At 40.2% G+C, this 25,000-nt stretch overlaps 6 protein-coding genes and 7 non-coding genes across 13 annotated transcripts in view; 4 read left to right on the top strand and 9 right to left on the bottom strand.

Moving 5' to 3' along the window:
• The first annotated feature begins 256 nt into the window (after positions 1 to 256).
• On the top strand, positions 257 to 346 carry Trnay-gua. The gene is given in 2 exon segments: positions 257 to 293; positions 311 to 346. It is a non-coding gene; the product is annotated as a tRNA-Tyr (tRNA).
• A 228-nt stretch (positions 347 to 574) lies between these two features.
• Positions 575 to 664, top strand: Trnay-gua. Its single transcript is given in 2 exon segments — positions 575 to 611; positions 629 to 664. It is a non-coding gene; the product is annotated as a tRNA-Tyr (tRNA).
• Positions 665 to 3,151: 2,487 nt separating this feature from the next.
• Trnay-gua lies at positions 3,152 to 3,241 on the top strand. The gene is given in 2 exon segments: positions 3,152 to 3,188; positions 3,206 to 3,241. It is a non-coding gene; the product is annotated as a tRNA-Tyr (tRNA).
• A 3,128-nt stretch (positions 3,242 to 6,369) lies between these two features.
• Positions 6,370 to 6,459, bottom strand: Trnay-gua. Its single transcript is given in 2 exon segments — positions 6,370 to 6,405; positions 6,423 to 6,459. It is a non-coding gene; the product is annotated as a tRNA-Tyr (tRNA).
• A 1,100-nt stretch (positions 6,460 to 7,559) lies between these two features.
• LOC125035416 lies at positions 7,560 to 8,525 on the bottom strand. The gene is made up of 4 exons (XM_047627794.1): positions 8,424 to 8,525; positions 8,122 to 8,263; positions 7,890 to 8,009; positions 7,560 to 7,738 (listed from the first exon to the last, which is right to left on the bottom strand). The coding sequence occupies exons 1-4, from the start codon at positions 8,465 to 8,467 to the stop codon at positions 7,622 to 7,624; spliced, it is 423 nt and encodes a 140-aa protein (XP_047483750.1). The 5' UTR covers positions 8,468 to 8,525; the 3' UTR covers positions 7,560 to 7,621.
• An 833-nt stretch (positions 8,526 to 9,358) lies between these two features.
• Positions 9,359 to 9,448, bottom strand: Trnay-gua. The gene is given in 2 exon segments: positions 9,359 to 9,394; positions 9,412 to 9,448. It is a non-coding gene; the product is annotated as a tRNA-Tyr (tRNA).
• A 1,735-nt stretch (positions 9,449 to 11,183) lies between these two features.
• Positions 11,184 to 12,872, bottom strand: LOC125034887. Its single transcript, XM_047626935.1, has 4 exons — positions 12,862 to 12,872; positions 11,753 to 12,092; positions 11,520 to 11,639; positions 11,184 to 11,352 (listed from the first exon to the last, which is right to left on the bottom strand). Exons 1-4 carry the CDS (start codon positions 12,870 to 12,872, stop codon positions 11,236 to 11,238), a joined length of 588 nt encoding a protein of 195 aa, XP_047482891.1. The 3' UTR covers positions 11,184 to 11,235.
• A 142-nt stretch (positions 12,873 to 13,014) lies between these two features.
• On the bottom strand, positions 13,015 to 13,104 carry Trnay-gua. The gene is given in 2 exon segments: positions 13,015 to 13,050; positions 13,068 to 13,104. It is a non-coding gene; the product is annotated as a tRNA-Tyr (tRNA).
• Positions 13,105 to 14,963: 1,859 nt separating this feature from the next.
• Positions 14,964 to 15,964, bottom strand: LOC125035470. The gene is made up of 4 exons (XM_047627903.1): positions 15,836 to 15,964; positions 15,535 to 15,676; positions 15,302 to 15,421; positions 14,964 to 15,142 (listed from the first exon to the last, which is right to left on the bottom strand). The coding sequence occupies exons 1-4, from the start codon at positions 15,952 to 15,954 to the stop codon at positions 15,026 to 15,028; spliced, it is 498 nt and encodes a 165-aa protein (XP_047483859.1). The 5' UTR covers positions 15,955 to 15,964; the 3' UTR covers positions 14,964 to 15,025.
• Positions 15,965 to 16,757: 793 nt separating this feature from the next.
• Positions 16,758 to 16,847, bottom strand: Trnay-gua. The gene is given in 2 exon segments: positions 16,758 to 16,793; positions 16,811 to 16,847. It is a non-coding gene; the product is annotated as a tRNA-Tyr (tRNA).
• A 1,660-nt stretch (positions 16,848 to 18,507) lies between these two features.
• LOC125035315 lies at positions 18,508 to 19,545 on the bottom strand. Its single transcript, XM_047627620.1, has 4 exons — positions 19,393 to 19,545; positions 19,070 to 19,211; positions 18,837 to 18,956; positions 18,508 to 18,685 (listed from the first exon to the last, which is right to left on the bottom strand). Exons 1-4 carry the CDS (start codon positions 19,434 to 19,436, stop codon positions 18,569 to 18,571), a joined length of 423 nt encoding a protein of 140 aa, XP_047483576.1. The 5' UTR covers positions 19,437 to 19,545; the 3' UTR covers positions 18,508 to 18,568.
• A 1,430-nt stretch (positions 19,546 to 20,975) lies between these two features.
• LOC125035319 lies at positions 20,976 to 21,969 on the bottom strand. Its single transcript, XM_047627623.1, has 4 exons — positions 21,907 to 21,969; positions 21,587 to 21,728; positions 21,354 to 21,473; positions 20,976 to 21,152 (listed from the first exon to the last, which is right to left on the bottom strand). Exons 1-4 carry the CDS (start codon positions 21,948 to 21,950, stop codon positions 21,042 to 21,044), a joined length of 417 nt encoding a protein of 138 aa, XP_047483579.1. The 5' UTR covers positions 21,951 to 21,969; the 3' UTR covers positions 20,976 to 21,041.
• Positions 21,970 to 24,158: 2,189 nt separating this feature from the next.
• Positions 24,159 to 25,000, top strand: part of LOC125035318 — a 1,062-nt gene continuing 220 nt past the window's right edge. Inside the window, exons 1-3 of the mRNA XM_047627622.1 lie at positions 24,159 to 24,287; positions 24,466 to 24,607; positions 24,721 to 24,840. Coding sequence (XP_047483578.1) covers positions 24,244 to 24,287; positions 24,466 to 24,607; positions 24,721 to 24,840 — 306 coding nt within the window. The 5' untranslated portion in view covers positions 24,159 to 24,243. The remainder of the gene's footprint in view (positions 24,288 to 24,465; positions 24,608 to 24,720; positions 24,841 to 25,000) is intronic.

Consider the following 25,000-nt stretch of genomic DNA (forward strand, 5'->3'; position numbering starts at 1 on the left):
GTTTGTGAAATGTATACGGTAATTTACATTAATTACTTGGAACTAGTTATACGATCAATCATCTGAGCTTCATATTACCACTATTCTGCATAATCGTGATCATAATTATAGCTGTTTTACTTTGACTGGTTACTGATTTTCTTTTTCATTTTTATAAAAAAAAAAAAAAAAAAAAAAAAAAAAAAACTGATGGTGAAACTCTCCTTTAGATAGCAGAGGAAGGGAAAAGAGGAGGTGGTGCTCATAATAAGCAGCACCTTCGATAGCTCAGTTGGTAGAGCGGTGGACTGTAGTTGGTTGAGAAGCAGACATCCATAGGTCACTGGTTCGAATCCGGTTCGAAGGATATTTTTATCATTTATTAAGTTTTTCACACTCTCTCATTCTCTCCTTCTTTCTCTTTCTGTCTTGCAGACACACTCAAGCACACTATCTGTTTTAAAATAACCATTACGAAGTATATTAAAGATCCTGGCCTGGAAACCGTCGCCTGTGGAAGCGAGTGAGCGGCTTGCGACAGTGGAGACGAGACAGAGGAAGGAAAAGTTGGAAGTGGTGCTTGTAAATTATAGCTCCTTCGATAGCTCAGTTGGTAGAGCGGTGGACTGTAGTTGGTTATAAAGCAGACATCCATAGGTCACTGGTTCGAATCCGGTTCGAAGGATATTTTTCAACTTCGGCCTCCTCTCTCATGCACACACATTCTCTCTCTCTCTCTCTCTCTCTCTCTCTCTCTCTCTCTCTCTCTCTCTATATATATATATATATATATATATACAGATATGGGTGTGTGCATATATATAGATAGATATTGGTACTTATATCTATTTTTGTATTTGTGTGTATGTGTGAATGCATATATATATATATATATATATATATATATATATATATATATACAATAAATATATGTATGTATATATATAAATATATGTATATTTACTTATATACATATATCTATGAACATAACACACACACAGTAACGTGTACACTAAGTTGAAAAGGCTGTTTTCCTTTTCCTTTATACATATATATACGTATATATACATATTTATACTCATATATACATTTATATGTGTGTGTGTGTGTGCGTATGTATAGTGTACAGCGTTTAACTTCGATAAATGATTATAATACCGAAAATGGTGATAATGATAATAATAATAATAATAATGATAGTCAAAGTCAAAACATTTTATACCATTAATTACAATGATTCTTCTTTTTACATAGATTGTGGCATCAAACAGTAATACAAATACGTAGAAACAATAGCAAATACATTGGTAGGGGAGATACGATGGTCGTTAGAAATAGAGTAACATGGTTTGGCTTTGCATGTAAATGTTTTATGTCATTGACAATTGAAGAGATTCTCCTTTAATTTCTTTGTGAAAGTAATCAGGTTGAAGATATTTTTAATATTTTGCGGTAAGTTGTTCCAGATCTCGGTCCAGATCTCAGTCCTCGGATTTGCATTTGCCTTGACTTTGTTTCCGTGTAGGATCTTTTGACATGCAGAGAGTTAATCAGTCTGGTTTGGATGCCTGGTTAATAGTAATAATGATGATGATGATGCTGGTTTACATAATTATGATAATTTAGAGAACAATGGTGATAATAATAATGATAACGATAAATATGATAATCATTATAATGATGATAAATATCATAATCATAATAATGATAACGATAAATATGATAATCATAATAATGCTGATAGATATGATAATCATAATAATGCTGATAAATATGATAATCATAATGATGCTGATAAATATGATAATCATAATAATGCTGATAAATATGATAATCATCATAATGCTGATAAATATGATAATCATAATAATGATGATAGATATGATAATCATAATAATGATGAAAAATATGATAATCATAATAATGATGAAAAATATGATAATCATAATAATGATGAAAAATATGATAATCATAATAATGATGAAAAATATAAAAATCATAATAATGATGAAAAATATGATAATCAAAATAATGATGAAAAATATGATAATCATAATAATGATGAAAAATATGATAATCATAATAATGATGAAAAATATAATAATCATAATAATGATGAAAAATATGATAATCATAATAATGATGAAAAATATGATAATCATAATAATGATGAAAAATATGATAATCATAATAATGATGAAAAATATGATAATCATAATAATGATGATAAATATGATAAGCATAATAATGATGATAAATATGATAAGCATAATAATGATGATAAATATGATAATCATAATAATGACGATGAATATAATAATCTTAATAATGATGATAAATATGATAATCATAATAATGATGATAAATATGATAATCATAATAATGATGAAAAATATGATAATCATAATAATGATGATAGATATGATAATCATAATAATGATGATAAATATGATAATCATAATAATGATGAAAAATATGATAATCATAATAATGATGATAGATATGATAATCATAATAATGATGATAGATATGATAAGCATAATAATAATGAAAAAATATGATAATCATAATAATAATGATAGATATGATAATCATAATAATGATGATAGATATGATAATCATAATAATGATGAAAAAATATGATAATCATAATAATACTGATAGATATGATAATCATAATAATGATGATAGATATGATAAGCATAATAATGATGATAAATATGATAATCATAATAATGATGATAAATATGATAATCATAATAGTGATGATAGATATGATAATTATAATAATGATGATAGATATGATAAGCATAATAATGATGATAAATATGATAATCATAATAATGATGATAAATATGATAATCATAATAGTGATGATAGATATGATAATCATAATAATGATGATAGATATGATAAGCATAATAATGATGATAAATATGATAAGCATAATAATGATGATAAATATGATCATGATAATGCCAGAGCACAACCCTTTTCGTCGCGCTCGGGCTCTGTTGGGGGGGGGGGGGGTAGTGGTTCGGGGGGGTAGGGAGGAGGAGGGAGGGAGACAGGAGAAAAGATTGAAGGAAGGAGCAGAGGAGGGGAGGCGGAAAAGGGGGGAAGGGGAATAAAAGGGAGAGAGAGATTATAAGAACCTTCATTGATATGTATACCTTCGATAGCTCAGTTGGTAGAGCGGTGGACTGTAGTTGGTTGAGAAGCAGACATCCATAGGTCACTGGTTCGAATCCGGTTCGAAGGACAGTTTCAAAAGTTTTAAAGTTTGGTTCTTTCTATGCCTTCCCCTCTATTCATTTCCTCCCTGTTCATACAAACGCACACACACACATATATGTATACTCGCACACAAACACACACACAAACAAACAAACAAACAAACAAACACACACACACACACACACACACACACACACACACACACACACACACACACACACACACACACACACACACACACACACACACACACACACACACACACACACACACACACACACACACACACACACACACACACACACACACATATATGTGTTTGTGTATCTATGTATATATATATGTATATATGTGTACAGAGTGTGTGTGTATGTGTGTGCGTGTGTATGTGTGTTTATATATGTGTATGTATATATTTATATATATATATATATGTACACACACACACACACACACACATGTGTATATGTGTGTATGTGTGTGTGCGAATGTGTATATGTATATATATATATAATATATATTCATATATGTATATATTTAAATGTGTGTTTGTATGTATACATATGTATACATAGTGTGTGTGTATGCGTGTGCGTGTGTAGTAAGTGTGATTATTTCCAGCGTCCCCGAGCACATTGCAATCAACTTTCAACAGGCGACGTATTGATCTGCAAATGACAGACACGTGCCCAGGAGGCGAATGTGAGAGAATTATATCAAATTTGTTAAATTGAGGGATTTATTTTAGTCTATTGGACTTTTTAAATAAACCCTCCTTTATGCTTTGCTCGTGTTCTCTATCTCCCTCATTTCATTCCTCTTTTATCTTTCCATTCTATTTCCTCTCTTTTCCTTTTTCCTTTTTCTTTATCTTCACCATTTTTTTCTTCCTCGACTTTTTTTACGTAATAGTTTTTATTTCACTTTCCTTTTCTCTTTTTGTTTCTTCGGTTTTCTCTTTTTCCTCCTCTTTCTTCTTCTTTCTCTTCCTTTTCTTCTTCTCTCCCGTCTTGTTTTACTTCATCTTTTATCCATCCCTCTTTTATTATATTTTCGTAGCTTGGAAACTGTAACTACAAATTGCCTTTAGTGTTGCCAAAGACCTTTGCAATAATGGAAAATATTCTGCAATCACTTTGAGAAGAAAAAATATATACAAGAGAGATATAAAGAAAATGAACAGGGAATTCACCAAGTAATCAATTCCTTAAGTAATTCATAACTTAAAGTGGCCTTATAGAAGCTAAAATATGCAACCCAATCTGTACCTTGCTAAATGCACCGCTAATAATGCATTCATGAGATTAAAGTCTATTCTCTAGTTGGGTCATCGGATCAGGAACAAACTCACGTAAGCCCATTCATTTACGTGAAACAGCCTGAAACTTGGTTGAGCAACTTCTTTGACACTGTGGACTAGTCAGATATCGTGGAACAATCTCTTTCTCTATATATATGTCCACACACATAAATACATTTGAATTTGTTGTTCATAGGGGTAAGATATGTCTCTATACTGATTTTAAAGTTGCATCTTCATTTTTCTTCGAGTCACCGATGCTATGATGAAAGCTGAATCATATGATTTGCTGGAAAAAAGTCTGATGAATGATGTGGTTTATCTGTTAGTCCTTGGGCAAAAAGTAAAGAGTAAAGAGCTTAACTTCTCTGTCTGAAAACCTTAACAATTTAATACTTGAAACAGTAGTGATACGTGATAGCATAAATCACGACTACACAGATAATACTGCGTTCTGTGCCCCTAAATGAAAAAGCAGAGGCAGAGGAAGGGAAAGCTGGAAATTATGTCATTTGATGTCAGCTCCTTCGATAGCTCAGTTGGTAGAGCGGTGGACTGTAGTTGGTTGTGAAGCAGACATTCATAGGTCACTGGCTCGAAGGACAATTTTGTCATAATGGTCACCACCAGTATTGTGCCTGTTGCACTGCTGAAATTGCATAATCGTGAACCAAATAGTAGACTTTGGGAAATGATAGCAATGGGATAGGGATTAATACAGCATTCATATGCCACATTAGTTATCTAACATTTCAAGGCAGGTCTGCTTTATTTACAATGGCTTAGGAAAAGGTGAAGGTGGAGAAGGTGGTGGTGACGAATGATGATAATGATAAACCAAGATAAAAGCTACTCCTGGCCACTTTTCACTCGATAGAACATCGACAGAACCAAACAAACCAAAAGGAATCGAACACAGCGAGCGTAGCTTAGCCACGTATCCCATAGTGTCGCTGGAGTAAAGTCATGGTGTGCTAACCAAAACAGACACGGAAGAATTGTAAAAATCAATGGACGAGGAAACTGCTTACGAAACGGATTTTTTTCTCAAACAATGATCGTTGCATTTGATGAATTTCCCTCAATTTCCCGCAATTATTTTTAAGAAATATGAGCCTGTTATTCTAGCTGTTATCTGAATTTACGTGATTGTATTTCTGTTATGTGTTATTATGTTATGAATGCACTATTAGCTGTGTATGTATGTGTTTACTGAATTTTCGTCAAAAGTATTCTTTTATTTGATCATAGTCGAAAGGGCGTTAGGGGACGCCACACCTCGGGAATTATTTCACACTGGTCAACCAGCCTGAAATAGTTATCTTGTCTCACTCCAAGCCACGCCCAATTAATGAACAGTGCGAATATCAACCACGTTAGACATGTCCGAATAACTGCATTCCCTCCGCACATTTCCTACTTACCCACATGCTTCGGAAAAAAGTTCGGATCAGTCCTTTCGGTTCGGAGAAAGGTAGTCACACCTGTTAACTAATGCATGGTGATAATAAATAAGTGATGTAAACTACAAATGAAAATCAAGAGTGCAGATGAAATCTAACTCTTGGAGGAAGATTTCAGTAAATGACGTCCAAAGAAAATTAATGGATAATCAAAGGTATTAAGTGATATCAAATCTCAATTATTTCAGAGTCGAATATAATTACATAATCTTAACCTGGTGGACATACCAACTCAATTCATACTAGTCGTTACCTAATATATGCATGAGTCATTTTTGTTGGATATACTAAAGAATATCAGATATCAAAGTTAGAAGAAAAACCTGTTCATTAGCATAATTTGCAATTTCGCGAAGAAAATATAATTCATAAAAAAAAAAAAAAAAAATATCCTTCGAACCGGATTCGAACCAGTGACCTATGGATGTCTGCTTCACAACCAACTACAGTCCACCGCTCTACCAACTGAGCTATCGAAGGAACTGGTATTGTTTGACACCATTACCAGCTTTCCCTTCCTCTGCCTCGCCTCCACCGTCGCGCACCGCTCACTCGCTCCCAATTGCGATGGTTTCCAGTCTGGGTTAAGAATCATCTATGTACGGGGAGCGAAATACAAGATGCCTGCTGGTAAGTACCTCGGAACCATAAAACATGTTAGTGAATTCATACTGTGCATACAAAAATATAGCAAACTAAATTCTACTAACACAATGTGTATCTATACATTGAAATAATATATACACGTTACCTACGGTAGACTCTGATTACGCATGGAGCATCAAGGGGAATAATCATCAAAGGGATAAAGAAATATTCAGAGGAAAGGAGCACCTTTGTTTGGTATCAGAATTCCCCCATTTGTACCGTGTCCAGAATTATTCACGCGTCAAGAACAAAATCCCGGATAATGGAGGCGAGACAGAGGAAGGAAAGGTTGGAGGTGGTGCATATAATAATCAGTTCCTTCGATAGCTCAGTTGGTAGAGCGGTGGACTGTAGTTGGTTGTGAAGCAGACATCCATAGGTCACTGGTTCGAAGGATTATTTTGTCATTATGTCTTGCAGGTACTGGCCGCGTTTCATGTTAACTGCTGAAATGGTATACCCGTTGTACAAGTATAACGAGTAAGACATGATACACTTTTCAAGTCGTCTATTGTATTCAATATGGCTTGTGTGTCTGTAGCTCTTTGCCGTAAGGGCTCGGCCTCACTCCCGAACAGGGCAGTCTTCGGCGCAAAACAGGAATGAGCAACCTGTATATCAGCACAACTGCCTGTCCATTTATAAAACATTCTGCAGTATACATTAGGTAAAGACATACAGATGTATATGCACCCGTCAATCAGCCACATGTAGCTAGTACGACAACCTCTCATGAAATCGCCGAGGCTCATTTATCACTGGTGCATCACTTGAATGATGGATGTATACTGTATATATTGAGTAGAACATGGTTCTCTTCTCAAATAAAAAGATTTAAGAATCTCACACATAAGTTCAGTATAAGTGACCATGAAACTACAGCGAAATGATTCACACTTTGCTACTGCGAGTAGGAAACTGAAGCACAGATATTATTTTTGAGCCTTTATTTGCGTAATCGCCAAATAAGCAACACCGACAAGCGCTATCCGCCTTATTTCTGCTTGACGATGCAGTGCTCGTGCTTGCCTGCGTCGCAGCACAGCAGCTGCTGAGACTCGACGCCCGTGAACTGCCAGGCGCCGCCGCACACCTCGTAGTAGCCGTACACCTGCGGGAGTAAATGAGGAGTGCAATTAAAAGTTCTCTCTCAAAGGTCCTTTCCCTCATCGCCACACAATCATTTTCTCTCTCGTTGGGATGGTCTCAAATTTCTCTCAAGTGTGACTAATCAATTTACTTTATCGCCAAGACGAGTTTACCTTGTGGTTGCTCATCCAGAAGAAGAAGTGGTCGGCCAGGTAGGTGCAGATGTACTGGCCGACGGTGATCCCGGAGTCGAGCTCTAGCCAAAGGTCACCATTGTTGCTCATGGTGTTCAGCTGCAAACGAAAAGAAATCGTATAACTTATTTTGCCTTTTAAAGCAGTTGAACTAGAGAAGTAAAAAGGCATTGAATCAGTCATGCGACGCTCACACAAGGACTTTGCAAACCTCTTTGGCACAAGAGTTCCTGCACTGCTTGGCGTCGTCTTCGCAAGAGTCGATGGTGACTTCGGGTGCTTCGTACACCATGATCTCCGAGTGCTCGTAGGTGACGAAGGCGGCGCAGCGGCACCAGGGCTCCGTCTGGGCGCTGCGAATGGGGAAAAAGTGAGTAGTCTTCAGCAAGGGAACGCTGTTATAGGATTCAGAGTCTATTCTGCAGTAAGGACGTGCCACAGAGGACTTCCCTGAGCAGTCGGGTCGTCGTGTGGCTCTCCGTCCTTCTCCCGAAACGGCATAGGAGGACCTACCTGACGGCTGCGACGAGGGCGAAGACGAGCAGGAGCACCTTCATGGCGGAGGGAGGTGAAGAAGTGACTGCTTTAGGGAGATGTCCGTCCTCTTTTATATTCTTAATAGGTTCTATCAATGCTGGCAAAAAAAGGACCGCGATATCTTCACGAAAAAAGCATAGCGTTAGTATTTATGACGTCATCCTTGTTCACTTTGCTTCGACAGCTGTAGACATCGAGGGAGAGAGAGAGAGAGAATACACAGGTATACTTGCCAAGTAGGAAACGTCCAAAGTGAATTCAGAATTCAGACGTATCTAGCGTTGACGTTATTTGCACTATTTGTTCATTAATTGGGCGTGGCTTGGGACTGGGGCATAGATAACTGTTCCAGGCTGGTTATCAGTGTGAAATGTTCCGTGGTGTGGAATCCCCTAACACCCTTTTAATTAAAATGAAATGAAATGGGACTGACGTAAATTCAATAATCACTTATACCACCCTTAATACATTCACAACATGCCACATAACAGGGATACAGCCACGTATAAACAGGCACCCAGTATATGAGGCTCACTTTTTTTTCTTTTTTTTTTAACAATTGCAATTAAGGAAGAAATATTCCGTTTATTGATCAGTTTCCTCGTCCATTATTGCTTACAATTCTCCCGTGTCTGTTTTAGTCAGCGATCCATGACTTCACTCCAGCCGCCACTGTGGATGCGTTCCAGGAAAATGGCGACAAAATACACTGGACATGCGTTCGTTCGGTGTAGAGTGAATTGACCCTTAGCCATTACCAGGAACACATTTCATATTGGTTTATCTTTAATCCTCACCCCATTCACGTCATTTATTACTTGTTCTATGGGTATGCCATTTTGATTGTTAAAATGAAACCCAGTCAACACCTGCCAGGCGCAATGGCGGCGGTGAACATAATGGCAAAATTATCCTTCGAACCGGATTCGAACCAGTGACCTATGGATGTCTGCTTCTCAACCAACTACAGTCCACCGCTCTACCAACTGAGCTATCGAAGGAGCTGACATCTCTGGTCACCAATTCCAGCTTTCCCTTCCTCTGCCTCGCCTCCACTGTCGCGCGTCGCTCACTCGCTCCCAACGGAGGCAGTTTCCAGTCCGGGTTAAGAATCATCTGTACTACGGTATGCAATGTTAGGAGGTATGAATGCTACGCAACAGGCTGTCATTGGTTGCTCTGAAATCTATTCATGACAAGTCCTCCCTCCGATAAGTTTTTCACAGTAACGAGTCTAAAAAACAAAAACACATCCTCACAAATGTATTCAGATATACACCATAAACATTCAAAATACAAGATGCACACTTGAAAGTACATCAGGACTAAAGTACAAGTTAGTAAATTCATACTGTGCACGTAAAAGTATAACAATAAGCTCTACAAACGCAATGAGTATCCATACACTGATTTCATATGATTTCTGAAGTTACCATGCGAAGATTACTTTAGTTGTGTAACAGTCTAACATTATATACATGTTACCTTTCGGAAGCTTCTGATTACTCATGAAGCATCAAGGGAAATAAACATCAAAGGAATGACGGAAATATTAAGAAATAAAATGCACCTATGTTTAATATCAAAATTCCCCCATCCAATGTTCAGAATAAAGCAAAGGTAAGTCATAATCCTGAACATGAAACCGTCGCCATTGGGAGCGAGTGAGCGGCGCGCGACGGTGGAGGCGAGGCAGAGGAAGGGAAAGCTGGAAGTGGCGTCTGTGGTTGCCAGCTCCTTCGATAGCTCAGTTGGTAGAGCGGTGGACTGTAGTTGGTTGTGAAGCAGACATCCATAGAACACTGGTTCGAAGGATAATTTTGCCACAGTATTCACGCCACCATTGCGCCTTGCAGATGCTGACCGTGTTTCTTTCAACTGCTAAAATGGCATACCCGTAATACAAATAATAAATAACGTGACTGCCGGAAACAGGTGTTACAAGACACACATTCCTCATTCGTTATATGTTAAAAATGTCTAGTTATAATAGCATAATAAGAAACGTTTAATCCAGGTCAGTTGCATTTAATATGGCTTATGCCTATAGGTCTGCGCCGCTTGGACATGGCTGCACTCGTGGACAGGGCAGTCTTGGGCGCAAAACAAGAACGACTGATCCATATCTATTGACACGTGCTGCTTACCCATTTATAAATCATTCTGCAATATACATTATGTAAAGACAAACACGCACCCGTGGATCAACCGTATGTGTCCGATTTTTAACCTTGTTAGCCATTTCGCTGCTAATACGCTTTTCGTTTCTCCCGCGATTTGTTATCAGTGGCGCATCTCCACTGCTAAGAATAATGGATTTCGTGTTACTGTGTTCAAAAGGGGGGGGGGGGGGCGTCTTTGGGCTGAACTGTTAGACTGATAAACAATAAAGAATGTAGGGAGTAACTTACAAAGGAATTTAGATCTTAGGTAATGGGTTGTTTGTCGGGAAATTTGCAGTTAATTATGGAACCTGCTTCATGACACAGTTTTCTTGCAGACTGAATTGAATAATGTTTGTATGTGTGTATGTACATATGTATATTTATTGGTGTATATTAGTATATACGTATATATACTGTATATATTGAGTAGAACATGGATCTCTTCTTTGATAATCGAATTACAAGATTTCCTTTAAGCATGAATTCAGCATAACTGAACACGAAACTACAGCGAAATGATTCACACTTTGCTATTGCCAGCAGGAAACTGAAGCACAGATGTTATTTTTGTGCCTTTATTTGCGCAATCGCCAAAGAAGCAACACCGGCAAGCGCTATTCGCCTTACTTCTGCTTGACGATGCAGTGCTCGTGCTTGCCTGCGTCGCAGCACAGCAGCTGCTGAGACTCGACGCCCGTGAACTCCCAGGCGCCGCCGCACACCTCGTAGTAGCCGTACACCTGCGGGAGTGAATGAGGAGTGCGATTAAAAGTTCTCTCACTAAGGTCCTTTCCCTTATCGCCACACAATAATTTCCTCATGCACAGAGAAGCTCTCTCGTTGGGATGGTCTCAAATTTCTCTCAAGTGTGATTAATCAATTTAGTTTATCGCCAAGAGGAGTTTTCCTTGTGGTTGCTCATCCAGAAGAAGAAGTGGTCGGCCAGGTAGGTGCAGATGTACTGGCCGACGGTGATCCCGGAGTCGAGCTCTAGCCAAAGGTCACCATTGTTGCTCATGGTGTTCAGCTGCAAACGCAAAGAAATCGTGTAACTTATTTTGCCTTTTAAAGCAGTTGAATTAGAGAAGTGAAAAGGCATTTGAATCAGTCATGCGACGCTCACACAAGGGCTTCGCAAACCTCTTTGGCACAAGAGTTCCTGCACTGCTTGGTGTCGTCTTCGCAGGAGTCGATGGTGACTTCAGGTGCTTCGTACACCATGATCTCCGAGTGCTCGTAAGTGACGAAGGCGGCGCAGCGGCACCAGGGCTCCGTCTGAGCGCTGCGAATGGGGAAAAAGAGAGTAGTCTTCAGCAAGGGAACGCTGTTATAGGATTCAGAGTCTATTCTGCAGTAAGGACGTTCCACAGAGGACTCCCCTGAGCAGTCGGGTCGTCGTGTGGCTCTCCGTCCTTCTCCCGAAACGGCATAGGAGGACCTACCTGACGGCGGCGACGAGGGCGAAGACGAGCAGGAGGACCTTCATGGCGGAGGGAAGCGAAGAAGTGACTGCTTTAGGGAGATGACCGTCCTCTTTTATATTCTTAATAGGTTCTATCAATGCTGGCAATAAAAGGACCGCGATATCTTCACGAAAAAAAGCATAACGATTAGTTTTTATGACGTCATCCTTGTTCACTTTGCTTCGACAGCTGTAGACATCGAGGGAGAGAGAGAGTGAGAGAATACACACGTATACTTGCCAAGTAGGAAACGTCCAAAGAGAATTCAGAATTCAGACGTATCTAGCGTTGACGTTATTTGCACTATTTGTTCATTAATTGGGCGTGGCTTGGGACTGGGGCATAGATAACTGTTCCAGGCTGGTTATCAGTGTGAAATGTTCCGTGGTGTGGAATCCCCTAACACCCTTTTAAGTAAAATGAATTGAAATAGGACTGACGTAAATTCAATAATCACTCATACCACCATTAATACATTCATATCATGCCACATACCAGGGATACAGCCACGTAAATTCAGAGAACACGTATAAACAGGCACCTAGAATATCAGGCTCACATTTTTTTTTTTTTTTTTTTTTTAACAATTGCGATTAAGGAAGAAATATTCCGTTTATTGATCAGTTTCCTCGTCCATTATTGCTTACAATTCTCCCGTGTCTGTTTTAGTCAGCGATCCATGACTTCACTCCAGCGGCCACTGTGGACGCGTTCGAGGAAAAGGGCGACAACATACACTGGACATGCGTTCGTTCGGTGTAGAGTGAATTGACCCTTAGCCATTACCAGGAACACATTTCATATTGGTTTATCTTTAATCCTCACCCCATTCACGTCATTTATTACTTGTTCTACAGGTATGTCATTTTAATTGTTAAATTGAAACCCAGTCAACACCTGCCAGGCGCAATGGCAGCGGTAAACATAATGGCAAAATTATCCTTCGAACCGGATTCGAACCAGTGACCTATGGATGTCTGTTTCACAACCAACTACAGTCCACCGCTCTACCAACTGAGCTATCGAAGGGGTTGTTACTTATAAGCACCACTTCCAGCTTTCCCTTCCTCTGCCTCGCCTCCACTGTCGCGCGTCGCTCACTCGCTCCCAACGGAGGCAGTTTCCAGTCCGGGTTAAGAATCATCTGTACTACGGTATGCAATGTTAGGAGGCATGAATGCTACGCAACAGGCTGTCAGTGGTTGCTCTGAAATCTCTTCATGACAAGTCTTCCCTGGGATATGTTTTTCACAGTAACGAGTCTGAAAAACAAAAACACATCTGTACTACGGTATGCAATGTTAGGAGGTATGAATGCTACGCAACAGGCTGTCAGTGGTTGCTCTGAAATCTATTCATGACAAGTCCTCCCTGGGATATGCTTTTCACAGTAACGAGTCTGAAAAACAAAAACACATCCTCACAAATGTATTCAGACATACACCATAAACATTCAAAATACAAGATGCACACTTGTAAGTACATCAGGACTAAAGTACAAGCTAGTGAATTCATACTGTGCACGTAAAGGTATAACAATAAGCTCTACAAGCGCAATGAGTATTCATACACTGATTTCATATGAATTCTGAAGTTACCATGCGAAGATTACTTTAGTTGTGTAACAGTCTAACATTATATACATGTTACCTTTCGGAAGCTTCTGATTACTCATGAAGCATCAAGGGAAATAAACATCAAAGGAATGACGGAAATATTAAGAAATAATATGCTCCTATGTTTAATATCAAAATTCCCCCATCCAATGTTCAGAATAAACCAAAAGTAAGTCATAATCCTGGACATGAAACCGTCGCCGTTGGGAGCGAGTGAGCGGCGCGCGACGGTGGAGGCGAGGCAGAGGAAGGGAAAGCTGGAAGTGGCGTCTGTGGTTGCCAGCTCCTTCGATAGCTCAGTTGGTAGAGCGGTGGACTGTAGTTGGTTGTGAAGCAGACATCCATAGAACACTGGTTCGAAGGATAATTTTGCCACAGTATTCACGCCACCATTGCGCCTTGCAGATGCTGATCGCGTTTCCTTTCAACTGCTAAAATGGCATACCCGTAATACAAGTAATAAATAACGAGTGCCGGAAATAAGTGTGCCGAAACACACATTCCTCATTCGTTATATGTTGAAAATGTCTAGTTATGATAGCATAATAAGAAACGTTTAATCCAGGTCAGTTGCATTTAATATGACTTATGCCCATAGGTCTGTGCCGCTAGGACATGGCTGCACTCCTGAACAGGGCGTTCTTGGGCGCAAAACAAGAACGACTGATCCATATCTATTGACACGTGCTGCTTACCCATTTATAAATCATTCTGCAATATACATTATGTAAAGACAAACACGCACCCGTGGATCAACCGTATGTGCCCGATTCTTAACCTTGTTAGCCATTTCGCAGCTAATACGCTTTTCGTTTCTCCCCTGATTTGTTATCAGTGGCGCATCTCCACTGCTAAGAATGATGGATTTCGTGTTACTGTGTTCAAAGGGGGGGGGGGGGCGTCTCTGGACTGAACTGATAGACTGGTAAACAATAAAGAATGTAGGGAGTAACTTACAAAGGACTTTAGATCTTAGGTAATGGGTTGTTTGTCGGGAAATTTGCAGTTAATTATGGAAGCTGCTTCATGACACAGTTTTCTTGCAGACTGAATTGAATAATGTTTGTATGTGTGTATGTACATATGTATATTTATTGGTGTATATTAGTATATACGTATATATACTGTATATATTGAGTAGAACATGGATCTCTTTTTTGATAATCGAATTACAAGATTTCCTTTAAGCATGAATTCAGCATAACTGAACACGAAACTATAGCGAAATGATTCACACTTTGATATTGTCAGCAGGAAACTAAAGCACAGATGTTATTTTTGAGCCTTTATTTGCGCAATCGCCAAAGAAGGAAAACCGGCAAGCGCTATTCGCCTTATTTCTGCTTGACGATGCAGTGCTCGTGCTTGCCTGCGTCGCAGCACAGCAGCTGCTGAGACTCGACGCCCGTGAACTGCCAGGCGCCGCCGCACACCTCGTAGTAGCCGTACACCTGCGGGAGTGAATGAGGAGTGCGATTAAAAGTTCTCTCACTAAGGTCCTTTCCCTCATCGCCTTTTCCTCATGCACAGAGAAGCTCTCTCGATGGGATGGTCTCAAATTTCTCTCAAGTGTGATTAATCAATTTAGTTTATCGCCAAGACGAGTTTACCTTGTGGTTGCTCATCCAGAAGAAGAAGTGGTCGGCCAGGTAGGTGCAGATGTACTGGCCGACGGTGATCCCGGAGTCGAGCTCTAGCCAAAGGTCACCATTGTTGCTCATGGTGTTCAGCTGCAAATGCAAAGAAATCGTGTAACTTATTTTGCCTTTTAAAGCAGTTGAACAAGAGAAGTGAAAAAGCATTTGAATCAGTCATGCGACGCTCACACAAGGGCTTCGCAAACCTCTTTGGCACAAGAGTTCTTGCACTGCTTGGCGTCGTCTTCGCAAGAGTCGATGGTGACTTCGGGTGCTTCGTACACCATGATCTCCGAGTGCTCGTAGGTGACGAAGGCGGCGCAGCGGCACCAGGGCTCCGTCTGGGCGCTGCGAATGGGGAAAAAGAGAGTAGTCTTCAGCAAGGGAACGCTGTTATAGGATTCAGAGTTTTTCTGCAGTAAGGACGTGCCACAGAGGACTCCCCTGAGCAGTCGGGTCGTCGTGTGCCTCTCCGTTCCTCCCCAGAAACGGCATAGGAGGACCTACCTGACGGCGGCGACGAGGGCGAAGACGAGCAGGAGGACCTTCATGGCGGAGGGAAGCGAAGAAGTGACTGCTTTAGGGAGATGTCCGTCCTCTTTTATATTCTTAATAGGTTCTATCATTGCTGGCAAAAAAAGGACCGCGATATCTTCACGAAAAAAGCATAGCGTTAGTATTTATGACGTCATCCTTGTTCACTTTGCTTCGACAGCTGTAGACATCGAGGGAGAGAGAGAGAGAGAATACACAGGTATACTTGCCAAGTAGGAAACGTCCAAAGAGAATTCAGAATTCAGACGTATCTAGCGTTGACGTTATTTGCACTATTTGTTCATTAATTGGACGTGGCTTGGGACTGGGGCAAAGATAACTGTTCCAGGCTGGTTATCAGTGTGAAATGTTCCGTGGTGTGGAATCCCCTAACACCCTTTTAATTAAAATGAAATGAAATGGGACTGAAGTAAATTCAATAATCACTTATACCACCCTTAATACATTCACAACATGCCACATAATGGGATACAGCCACGTATAAACAGGCACCCAGTATATGAGGCTCACTTTTTTTTTTTCTTTTTTTTAACAATTGCAATTAAGGAAGAAATATTCCGTTTATTGATCAGTTTCCTCGTCCATTATTGCTTACAATTCTCCCGTGTCTGTTTTAGTCAGCGATCCATGACTTCACTCCAGCCGCCACTGTGGATGCGTTCCAGGAAAATGGCGACAAAATACACTGGACATGCGTTCGTTCGGTGTAGAGTGAATTGACCCTTTTGACATTTCATATTGGTTTATCTTTAATCCTCACCCCATTCACGTCATTTATTACTTGTTCTATGGGTATGCCATTTTGATTGTTAAAATGAAACCCAGTCAACACCTGCCAGGCGCAATGGCGGCGGTGAACATAATGGCAAAATTATCCTTCGAACCGGATTCGAACCAGTGACCTATGGATGTCTGCTTCTCAACCAACTACAGTCCACCGCTCTACCAACTGAGCTATCGAAGGAGCTGACATCTCTGGTCACCAATTCCAGCTTTCCCTTCCTCTGCCTCGCCTCCACCGTCGCGCGTCGCTCACTCGCTCCCAACGGAGGCAGTTTCCAGTCCGGGTTAAGAATCATCTGTACTATGGTATGCAATGTTAGGAGGTATGAATGCTACGCAACAGGCTGTCATTGGTTGCTCTGAAATCTATTCATGACAAGTCCTCCCTCCGATAAGTTTTTCACAGTAACGAGTCTAAAAAACAAAAACACATCCTCACAAATGTATTCAGATATACACCATAAACATTCAAAATACAAGATGCACACTTGAAAGTACATCAGGACTAAAGTACAAGTTAGTAAATTCATACTGTGCACGTAAAAGTATAACAATAAGCTCTACAAGCGCAATGAGTATTCATACACTGATTTCATATGAATTCTGAAGTTACCATGCGAAGATTACTTTAGTTGTGTAACAGTCTAACATTATATACATGTTACCTTTCGGAAGCTTCTGATTACTCATGAAGCATCAAGGGAAATAAACATCAAAGGAATGACGGAAATATTAAGAAATAAAATGCACCTATGTTTAATATCAAAATTCCCCCATCCAATGTTCAGAATAAACCAAAAGTAAGTCATAATCCTGGACATGAAACCGTCGCCGTTGGGAGCGAGTGAGCGGCGCGCGACGGTGGAGGCGAGGCAGAGAAGGGAAAGCTGGAAGTGGCGTCTGTGGTTGCCAGCTCCTTCGATAGCTCAGTTGGTAGAGCGGTGGACTGTAGTTGGTTGTGAAGCAGGCATCCATAGAACACTGGTTCGAAGGATAATTTTGCCACAGTATTCACGCCACCATTGCGCCTTGCAGATGCTGACCGCGTTTCCTTTCAACTGCTAAAATGGCATACCTCGTTATATGTTGAAAATGTCTAGTTATGATAGCATAATAAGAAACGTTTAATCCAGGTCAGTTGCATTTAATATGGCTTATGCCCATAGGTCTGTGCCGCTAGGACATGGCTGCACTCCTGAACAGGGCAGTCTTGGGCGCAAAACAAGAACGACTGATCCATATCTATTGACACGTGCTGCTTACCCATTTATAAATCATTCTGCAATATACATTATGTAAAGACAAACACGCACCCATGGATCAACCGTATGTGTCCGATTCTTAACCTTGTTAGCCATTTCGCAGCTGATACGCTTTTCGTTTCTCCCGCGATTTGTTATCAGTGGCGCATCTCCACTGCTAAGAATGATGGATTTCGTGTTACTGTGTTCAAAAGGGGGGGGGGGCGTCTTTGGGCTGAACTGATAGACTGATAAACAATAAAGAATGTAGGGAGTAACTTACAAAGGAATTTAGATCTTAGGTAATGGGTTGTTTGTCGGGAAATTTGCAGTTAATTATGGAAGCTGCTTCATGACACAGTTTTCTTGCAGACTGAATTGAATAATGTTTGTATGTGTGTATGTACATATGTATATTTATTGGTGTATATTAGTATATACGTATATATATACTGTATATATTGAGTAGAACATGGATTTCTTCTTTGATAATCGAATTACAAGATTTCCTTTAAGCATGAATTCAGCATAACTGAACACGAAACTACAGCGAAATGATTCACGCTTTGCTATTGTCAGCAGGAAACTGAAGCACAGGTGTTAATTTAAGCCTTTATTTGCGCAATCGCCAAAGAAGCGACACCGGCAAGCACTATCCGTCTTAATTGTGCTTGACGATGCAGTGCTCGTGCTTGCCTGCGTCGCAGCACAGCAGCTGCTGAGACTCGACGCCCGTGAATTCCCAGGCGCCGCCGCACACCTCGTAGTAGCCGTACACCTGCGGGAGTGAATGAGGAGTGCGATTAAAAGTTCTCTCACAAAGGTCCTTTCCCTCATCGCCACACAATCATTTTCTCTCTCGTTGGGATGGTCTCAAATTTCTCTCAAGTGTGACTAATCAATTTACTTTATCGCCAAGAGGAGGTTACCTTGTGGTTGCTCATCCAGAAGAAGAAGTGGTCGGCCAGGTAGGTGCAGATGTACTGGCCGACGGTGATCCCGGAGTCGAGCTCTAGCCAAAGGTCACCATTGTTGCTCATGGTGTTCAGCTGCAAATGCAAAGAAATCGTGTAACTTATTTTGCCTTTTAAAGCAGTTGAACAAGAGAAGTGAAAAAGCATTTGAATCAGTCATGCGACGCTCACACAAGGGCTTCGCAAACCTCTTTGGCACAAGAGTTCTTGCACTGCTTGGCGTCGTCTTCGCAAGAGTCGATGGTGACTTCGGGTGCTTCGTACACCATGATCTCCGAGTGCTCGTAGGTGACGAAGGCGGCGCAGCGGCACCATGGCTCCGTCTGGGCGCTGTGGATGGGAAAATAAATAAAAGTAGTCTTTAGCAAGAGGGCTTTACTATAAGATTCAGAGAGTTTCGTATGGAGCTAGAAGTCACGGCAGCAAGGACGCACCACAGACGACTCCGCTGAGCAGTCGAGTTGTTGTGCGCCTCTCCGTTCCTCCACAGAAACGGCACAGGAGGACCTACCTGACGGCGGCGACGAGGGCGAAGACGAGCAGGAGGACCTTCATGGCGGAGGGAGGCGAATTTGACGGCTTCAGGGAGATGTTTGTCCTCTTTTATATTCTAAATATGTTCTCATATCAGTGCAGGCAAAAAACTGACCCCGATATCTATCGCTTGGAAAAAGAATACCTAAACTGTCACTATGCCTCGACATATGTAGATATCGAGGGAGTGAGAGAGATAAAGAGAGAGAGAGAGAGGAGAAGGGTAAGAACAAGAGGAAAGGAGAGAGAAACACGAGAAAGAAGTCTTCTGCACCCCTTCATCTAAAAAATATAGCACAGTCACCTCATTCTCGCCCCTCACTCCCCACCCCAGAGAAATCACTAATCCATCCCTGTAAAATCCTCCTATAGATGATTATAAACATCCAATCCGGACCATTCCTTTGCACGTGTAGCTCTTACGATTCACACGGCAGCTGCCCGAAATCCACGTACCCCTGGGAGAGTGGTGGAAAGGGTCGGGGGAATGTCAGGGGGGGAAAATCACAATCAAGTTATGAAATTAGATTCAATCAATGGATTGAACAAAATTGATGTTAGGTAAAGGGAAGAATGGATTACAGAAAAGGAAATGAGACGATAGAGTTTATGTATATATAGTATATGTATATATATACACATCGTTTATATATATATATATATATACACATATGTGTGTGTGTGTGTATGTGTGTGTGTGTGTGTGTGTATGTGTGTGTGCCTATGCATGAATGAATAGATAAGTATATAAAGAGATAGATAAATAGATAAAACAATATATATGTATATGTATATACTTATAATATATATACAGTATATGTGTATACATATTCATATATATACATATAAACAAGTATATGTATTTGTATATATGTATATATATGCATATATGTGTATGTATGTACATATATAAATACATATATAGATAGATAGATATATGCATAGACACATACTCAATAGCACACAGACACACACACGCACACACGAACACACACATATACACACGCATATATACATATATAACATCTATAGATACATATATACACAAACACACACATATATATGTATGTATATATGTATGTGTATATATATACATATGTAGACACTCATATAAACATATGAATATGCATATATACATATTTATGCGATTGTATATGTATGTATGTATACATATATAAGCACATATGTATGTATGTATATGTATATATACATATATGTGTGTATATACGGGTATATATGTATGCATGTATGTATACATATATAAGCACATCTGTATATATATTGGGTTTGTATATCTGTGTGTATATATATGCGTGTGTGTTTGTGTGTGTATAATATATATATATATATATATATATATATATATATATATATATATATCAATGTATATATTTACACAATCATATATATATGTGTGTGTGTGTGTGTGTGCGTTGTGTATGTCTTTATGAGTATTTATGTATATGTTTAGAAACACGCGCACGCATATGTGTGTATATATGTATATATACATATATTACATATACATATAAAGGCCAACAGGAAACTGAAGCACAGATGTTCTTTTTGAGTATATATTTGCAGTCTTCAAAGAAGCAACACCTGCAAGTGGTATCTGCCTTATTTCTACTTGGCGATGCAGTGCTCGTGCTTGCCTCCGTCGCAGCACAGCATCTGCTGAGACTCGACGCCCGCGTACTGCCAGGCGCCGCCGCACACCTCGTAGTAGCCGTACACCTGCGGGGGAGAGTGGGGAGGGCGATTACAACGGATTCTCTCTTGGGCAAAGGCCCTTTCCCTCGCTGACACCTTTCCCTCATCGCCACACACTTATTCCCTTTATGCATAAAAATGACATCAAGCAAAATGGTCTTATACGTCATTCCTTATGTGAATAGTTCAGCCAAGTTTATCGAAAGAACAAAGGTAAGAGTGTACCTTGTGGTTCCTCATCCAGAAGAAGAAGTGGTCGGACAGGTAGGTGCAGATGTACTGGCCGACGGTGATCCCGGAGTCGAGCTGTAGCCAAAGGTCACCATTGTTGCTCATGGTGTTCAGCTGCAAACGCATAGAAATCGTGTAACTTATTTTGCCTTTTAAAGCAGCTGAACTAGAAAAGTGAAAAGGTATTTGAATCAGTCATGCGACGCTCACACAAGGGCTTTGCAAACCTCGTTGGCGCAGGAGTTCCTGCACTGCCTGGCGTCGTCTTGGCAGGAGTCGATGGTGACTTCGGGAGCTTCGTACACCATGATCTCCGAGTGCTCGTAGGTGACGAAGGCGGCGCAGCGGCACCAGGGCTCCGTCTGGGCGCTGTGGATGGGAAAATAAAGAAAGTAGTCTTTAGCAAGGGGACGCTGCTATAGGATTCAGAGTCTGTTCTACAGCCTGAAGTCACGGCAGCAAGGACGAGCCACAGAGGACTCCCCTGAGCAGTCGGGTCGTCGTGTGACTCTCCGTCCCTCCCCAGAAACGGCACAGGAGGACCTACCTGACGGCGGCGACGAGGGCGAAGACGAGCAGGAGAACCTTCATGGCGGAGGGAGGCGAAGAAGTGACTGATTCCGGGAGATGTTCGTCCTCTTTTATATCCTAAACGGACTCTCCCATCAACACCGGCAACATGGAACGGACACCCATATCTACGGCATCTTGAAAAGATTACATAAGTGCTGATGACTTCACCTTTGTCATTTGGTTTTCATAGATGAATTTCGAGAAAAATTGGTCACATACATATCTTTATATATGTACATGTATAAACACATGTAAACACATACACATATATATGCATATGTATATGTATACATATATGCATACGTATGTATATAAATATATATACATATATGCATACATATGTGTATGTATATATATATATATATATATATATATATATATATATATATATATATATATATCATGAATATACACACAAATACACACACGCATACACAGAGATATGTATAAACATTTAGTTTTACATTGTGGGTTTTTCTAACATATATTTATACATATGTATACATATGTGTGTGTGCATATTTATATATATATTTTTTTTTTTTCGTTTTGCTTATTTACATTCATGTATATATAGACATACACACACACACGACTATTGGCATATTTCATTAAGATCAAAACAAGGAAAAATAGATATTGGTGATATATTCAAGTTTAGTATTTTGTGTTCCTACCCCCTGCTGCCAAAACACAGTTCAAGCGTCGAAATACTGACGCCACTAACTCGGCTGTCAACGCACGCCTTCCTCACAGCACAGACGTTCCTATGCTTGCAAGGCATTATTCACGACTGCGACACGATTACGAGTGTGGTCTTAATGCATGTATTTTGACATGGCTTCCCACACGTTTTAACTGGGTTGAAATTCGGAGATCTGGGTGGATGTGACAAGCGCGATGTCGGGATGTTCACGAAACAAATCTTTGACAACACCGCTGGAGTGGATGGGGCTGTTGTTCTGAATAAGATAGAAGGAATCCGTTTCAAGATACACAAAATCCTTAACTGTTGGGAGGAAAACCTCCTCAAGGATTTCTACATATCTTCTGCCAATAAATCAGCCAGGGCCAACATCCGTTACCTCCCCGACACCACTTGCATCCGCCCAAACAACCCTGCGGTGATTTGGCCACTCCTTCTCGCGATCACATTCTCTGGCTCAAATCTGTTAAATGAAAACACTGCATTTAATATAGAAATAGAGATATATATATATAGAAATGTTTTAGCGTTCATTTTTATTAAATAAACATCTTTCTTCAAAATATCGAATGAAGGGAAATAGGAGGGAAGGGGTGTTTTGTTGACGCTATACATATATCTCAGCGTTGGTGCCTCCAGAAAAAAATGTTTTCTCGTCGCAGATTATTTTTGCATCATAGAAGGCCTTTGGTTTGTCTGCATATTGCAAGGCATATTCCATCCTTTTCGAGAATAAGATCATGTCACAGTGAATCCTGCATAGGAAATCCGGAACAACTATTAGATACATTCTCAATCAGAATGAGACCAATTCGATCCCCAAAATCCCAACCCTTCCATAACATAAGGTTCTGTTCGTTAATGTATGTTTCGACACCACTGCTAACGATAGTTTTCTGTGTAGCTGCACATATGTATGCACACATTATATATATCTATATGGGTATGTATACATAATGAGTGTGTGTATGTATATCTATCATATATATGTATGTATATATATACATATACATATACACACACAAGTGTGTGTATGTGTGTGTGTATATATATATACATACATATAAATGTATATGCGTGTGTGTACATATATTATATACACAGCATATATATAATATATATTACATATATATTATATATATAAACACACACACACCTGTGTGTGTATGTATATGTATATGTATATATAATATACATACATATATATATATATATATATATATATATATATATATATGATGGATAGATATACATATACACACATTTTATATGTGTGTGTATGTATGTGTGTGTATTATATATATAAATATATATAATTTGTGTGCATATTTATATCAATATATACGTATTCACACCTACGTGCGTGTTTACGTGTAAATAAGAAAACGCATTGCTTTAAGCTTAGAAAAATAATTTTCAACATTCAGTTTTCAAAATCGAATGACAGTGACAGTAATGACGTCATCAGCACTTATGTAATCTTTTCAAGATGCCGTAGATATGGGTGTCCGTTCCATGTTGCCGGTGTTGATGTGAGAGTCCGTTTAGGATATAAAAGAGGACGAACATCTCCCGGAAACAGTCACTTCTTCGCCTCCCTCCGCCATGAAGGTTCTCCTGCTCGTCTTCGCCCTCGTCGCCGCCGTCAGGTAGGTCCTCCTGTGCCGTTACTGGGGAGGGACGGAGAGGCACACGACGACCCGACTGCTCAGGGGAGTCCTCTGTGGCGCGTCCTTGCTGCCGTGACCTCAGGCTGCAGAACAGACTCTGAATCCTAAAGCAGCGTCCCCTTGCTAAAGACTATTTTCTTTATTTTCCCATCCACAGCGCCCAGACGGAGCCCTGGTGCCGCTGCGCCGCCTTCGTCACCTACGAGCACTCGGAGATCATGGTGTACGAAGCTCCCGAAGTCACCATCGACTCCTGCCAAGACGACGCCAGGCAGTGCAGGAACTCCTGCGCCAACGAGGTTTGCAAAGCCCTTGTGTGAGCGTCGCATGACTGATTCAAATACCTTTTCCCTTCCCTAGTTCAGCTGCTTTAAAAGGCAAAATAAGTTACACGATTTCTTTGCGTTTGCAGCTAAACACCATGAGTAACAACGGCGACCTCTGGCAAGTACTTGACTCCGGGATCACCGTCGGCCAGCACATTTGCACCTACCTGTCCGACCACTTCTTCTTCTGGATGAGGAACCACAAGGTACACTCTTACCTTTGTTCTTTCGATAAACTTGGCTGAACTATTCACATAAGGAATGACGTATAAGACCATTTTGCTTGATGTCATTTTTATGCATAAAGGGAATAAGTGTGTGGCGATGAGGGAAAGGTGTCAGCGAGGGAAAGGGCCTTTGCCCAAG

Source organism: Penaeus chinensis, chromosome 19 (assembly GCF_019202785.1).
Source record: "Penaeus chinensis breed Huanghai No. 1 chromosome 19, ASM1920278v2, whole genome shotgun sequence".
In the NCBI taxonomy this organism is placed as follows: domain Eukaryota; kingdom Metazoa; phylum Arthropoda; class Malacostraca; order Decapoda; family Penaeidae; genus Penaeus; species Penaeus chinensis.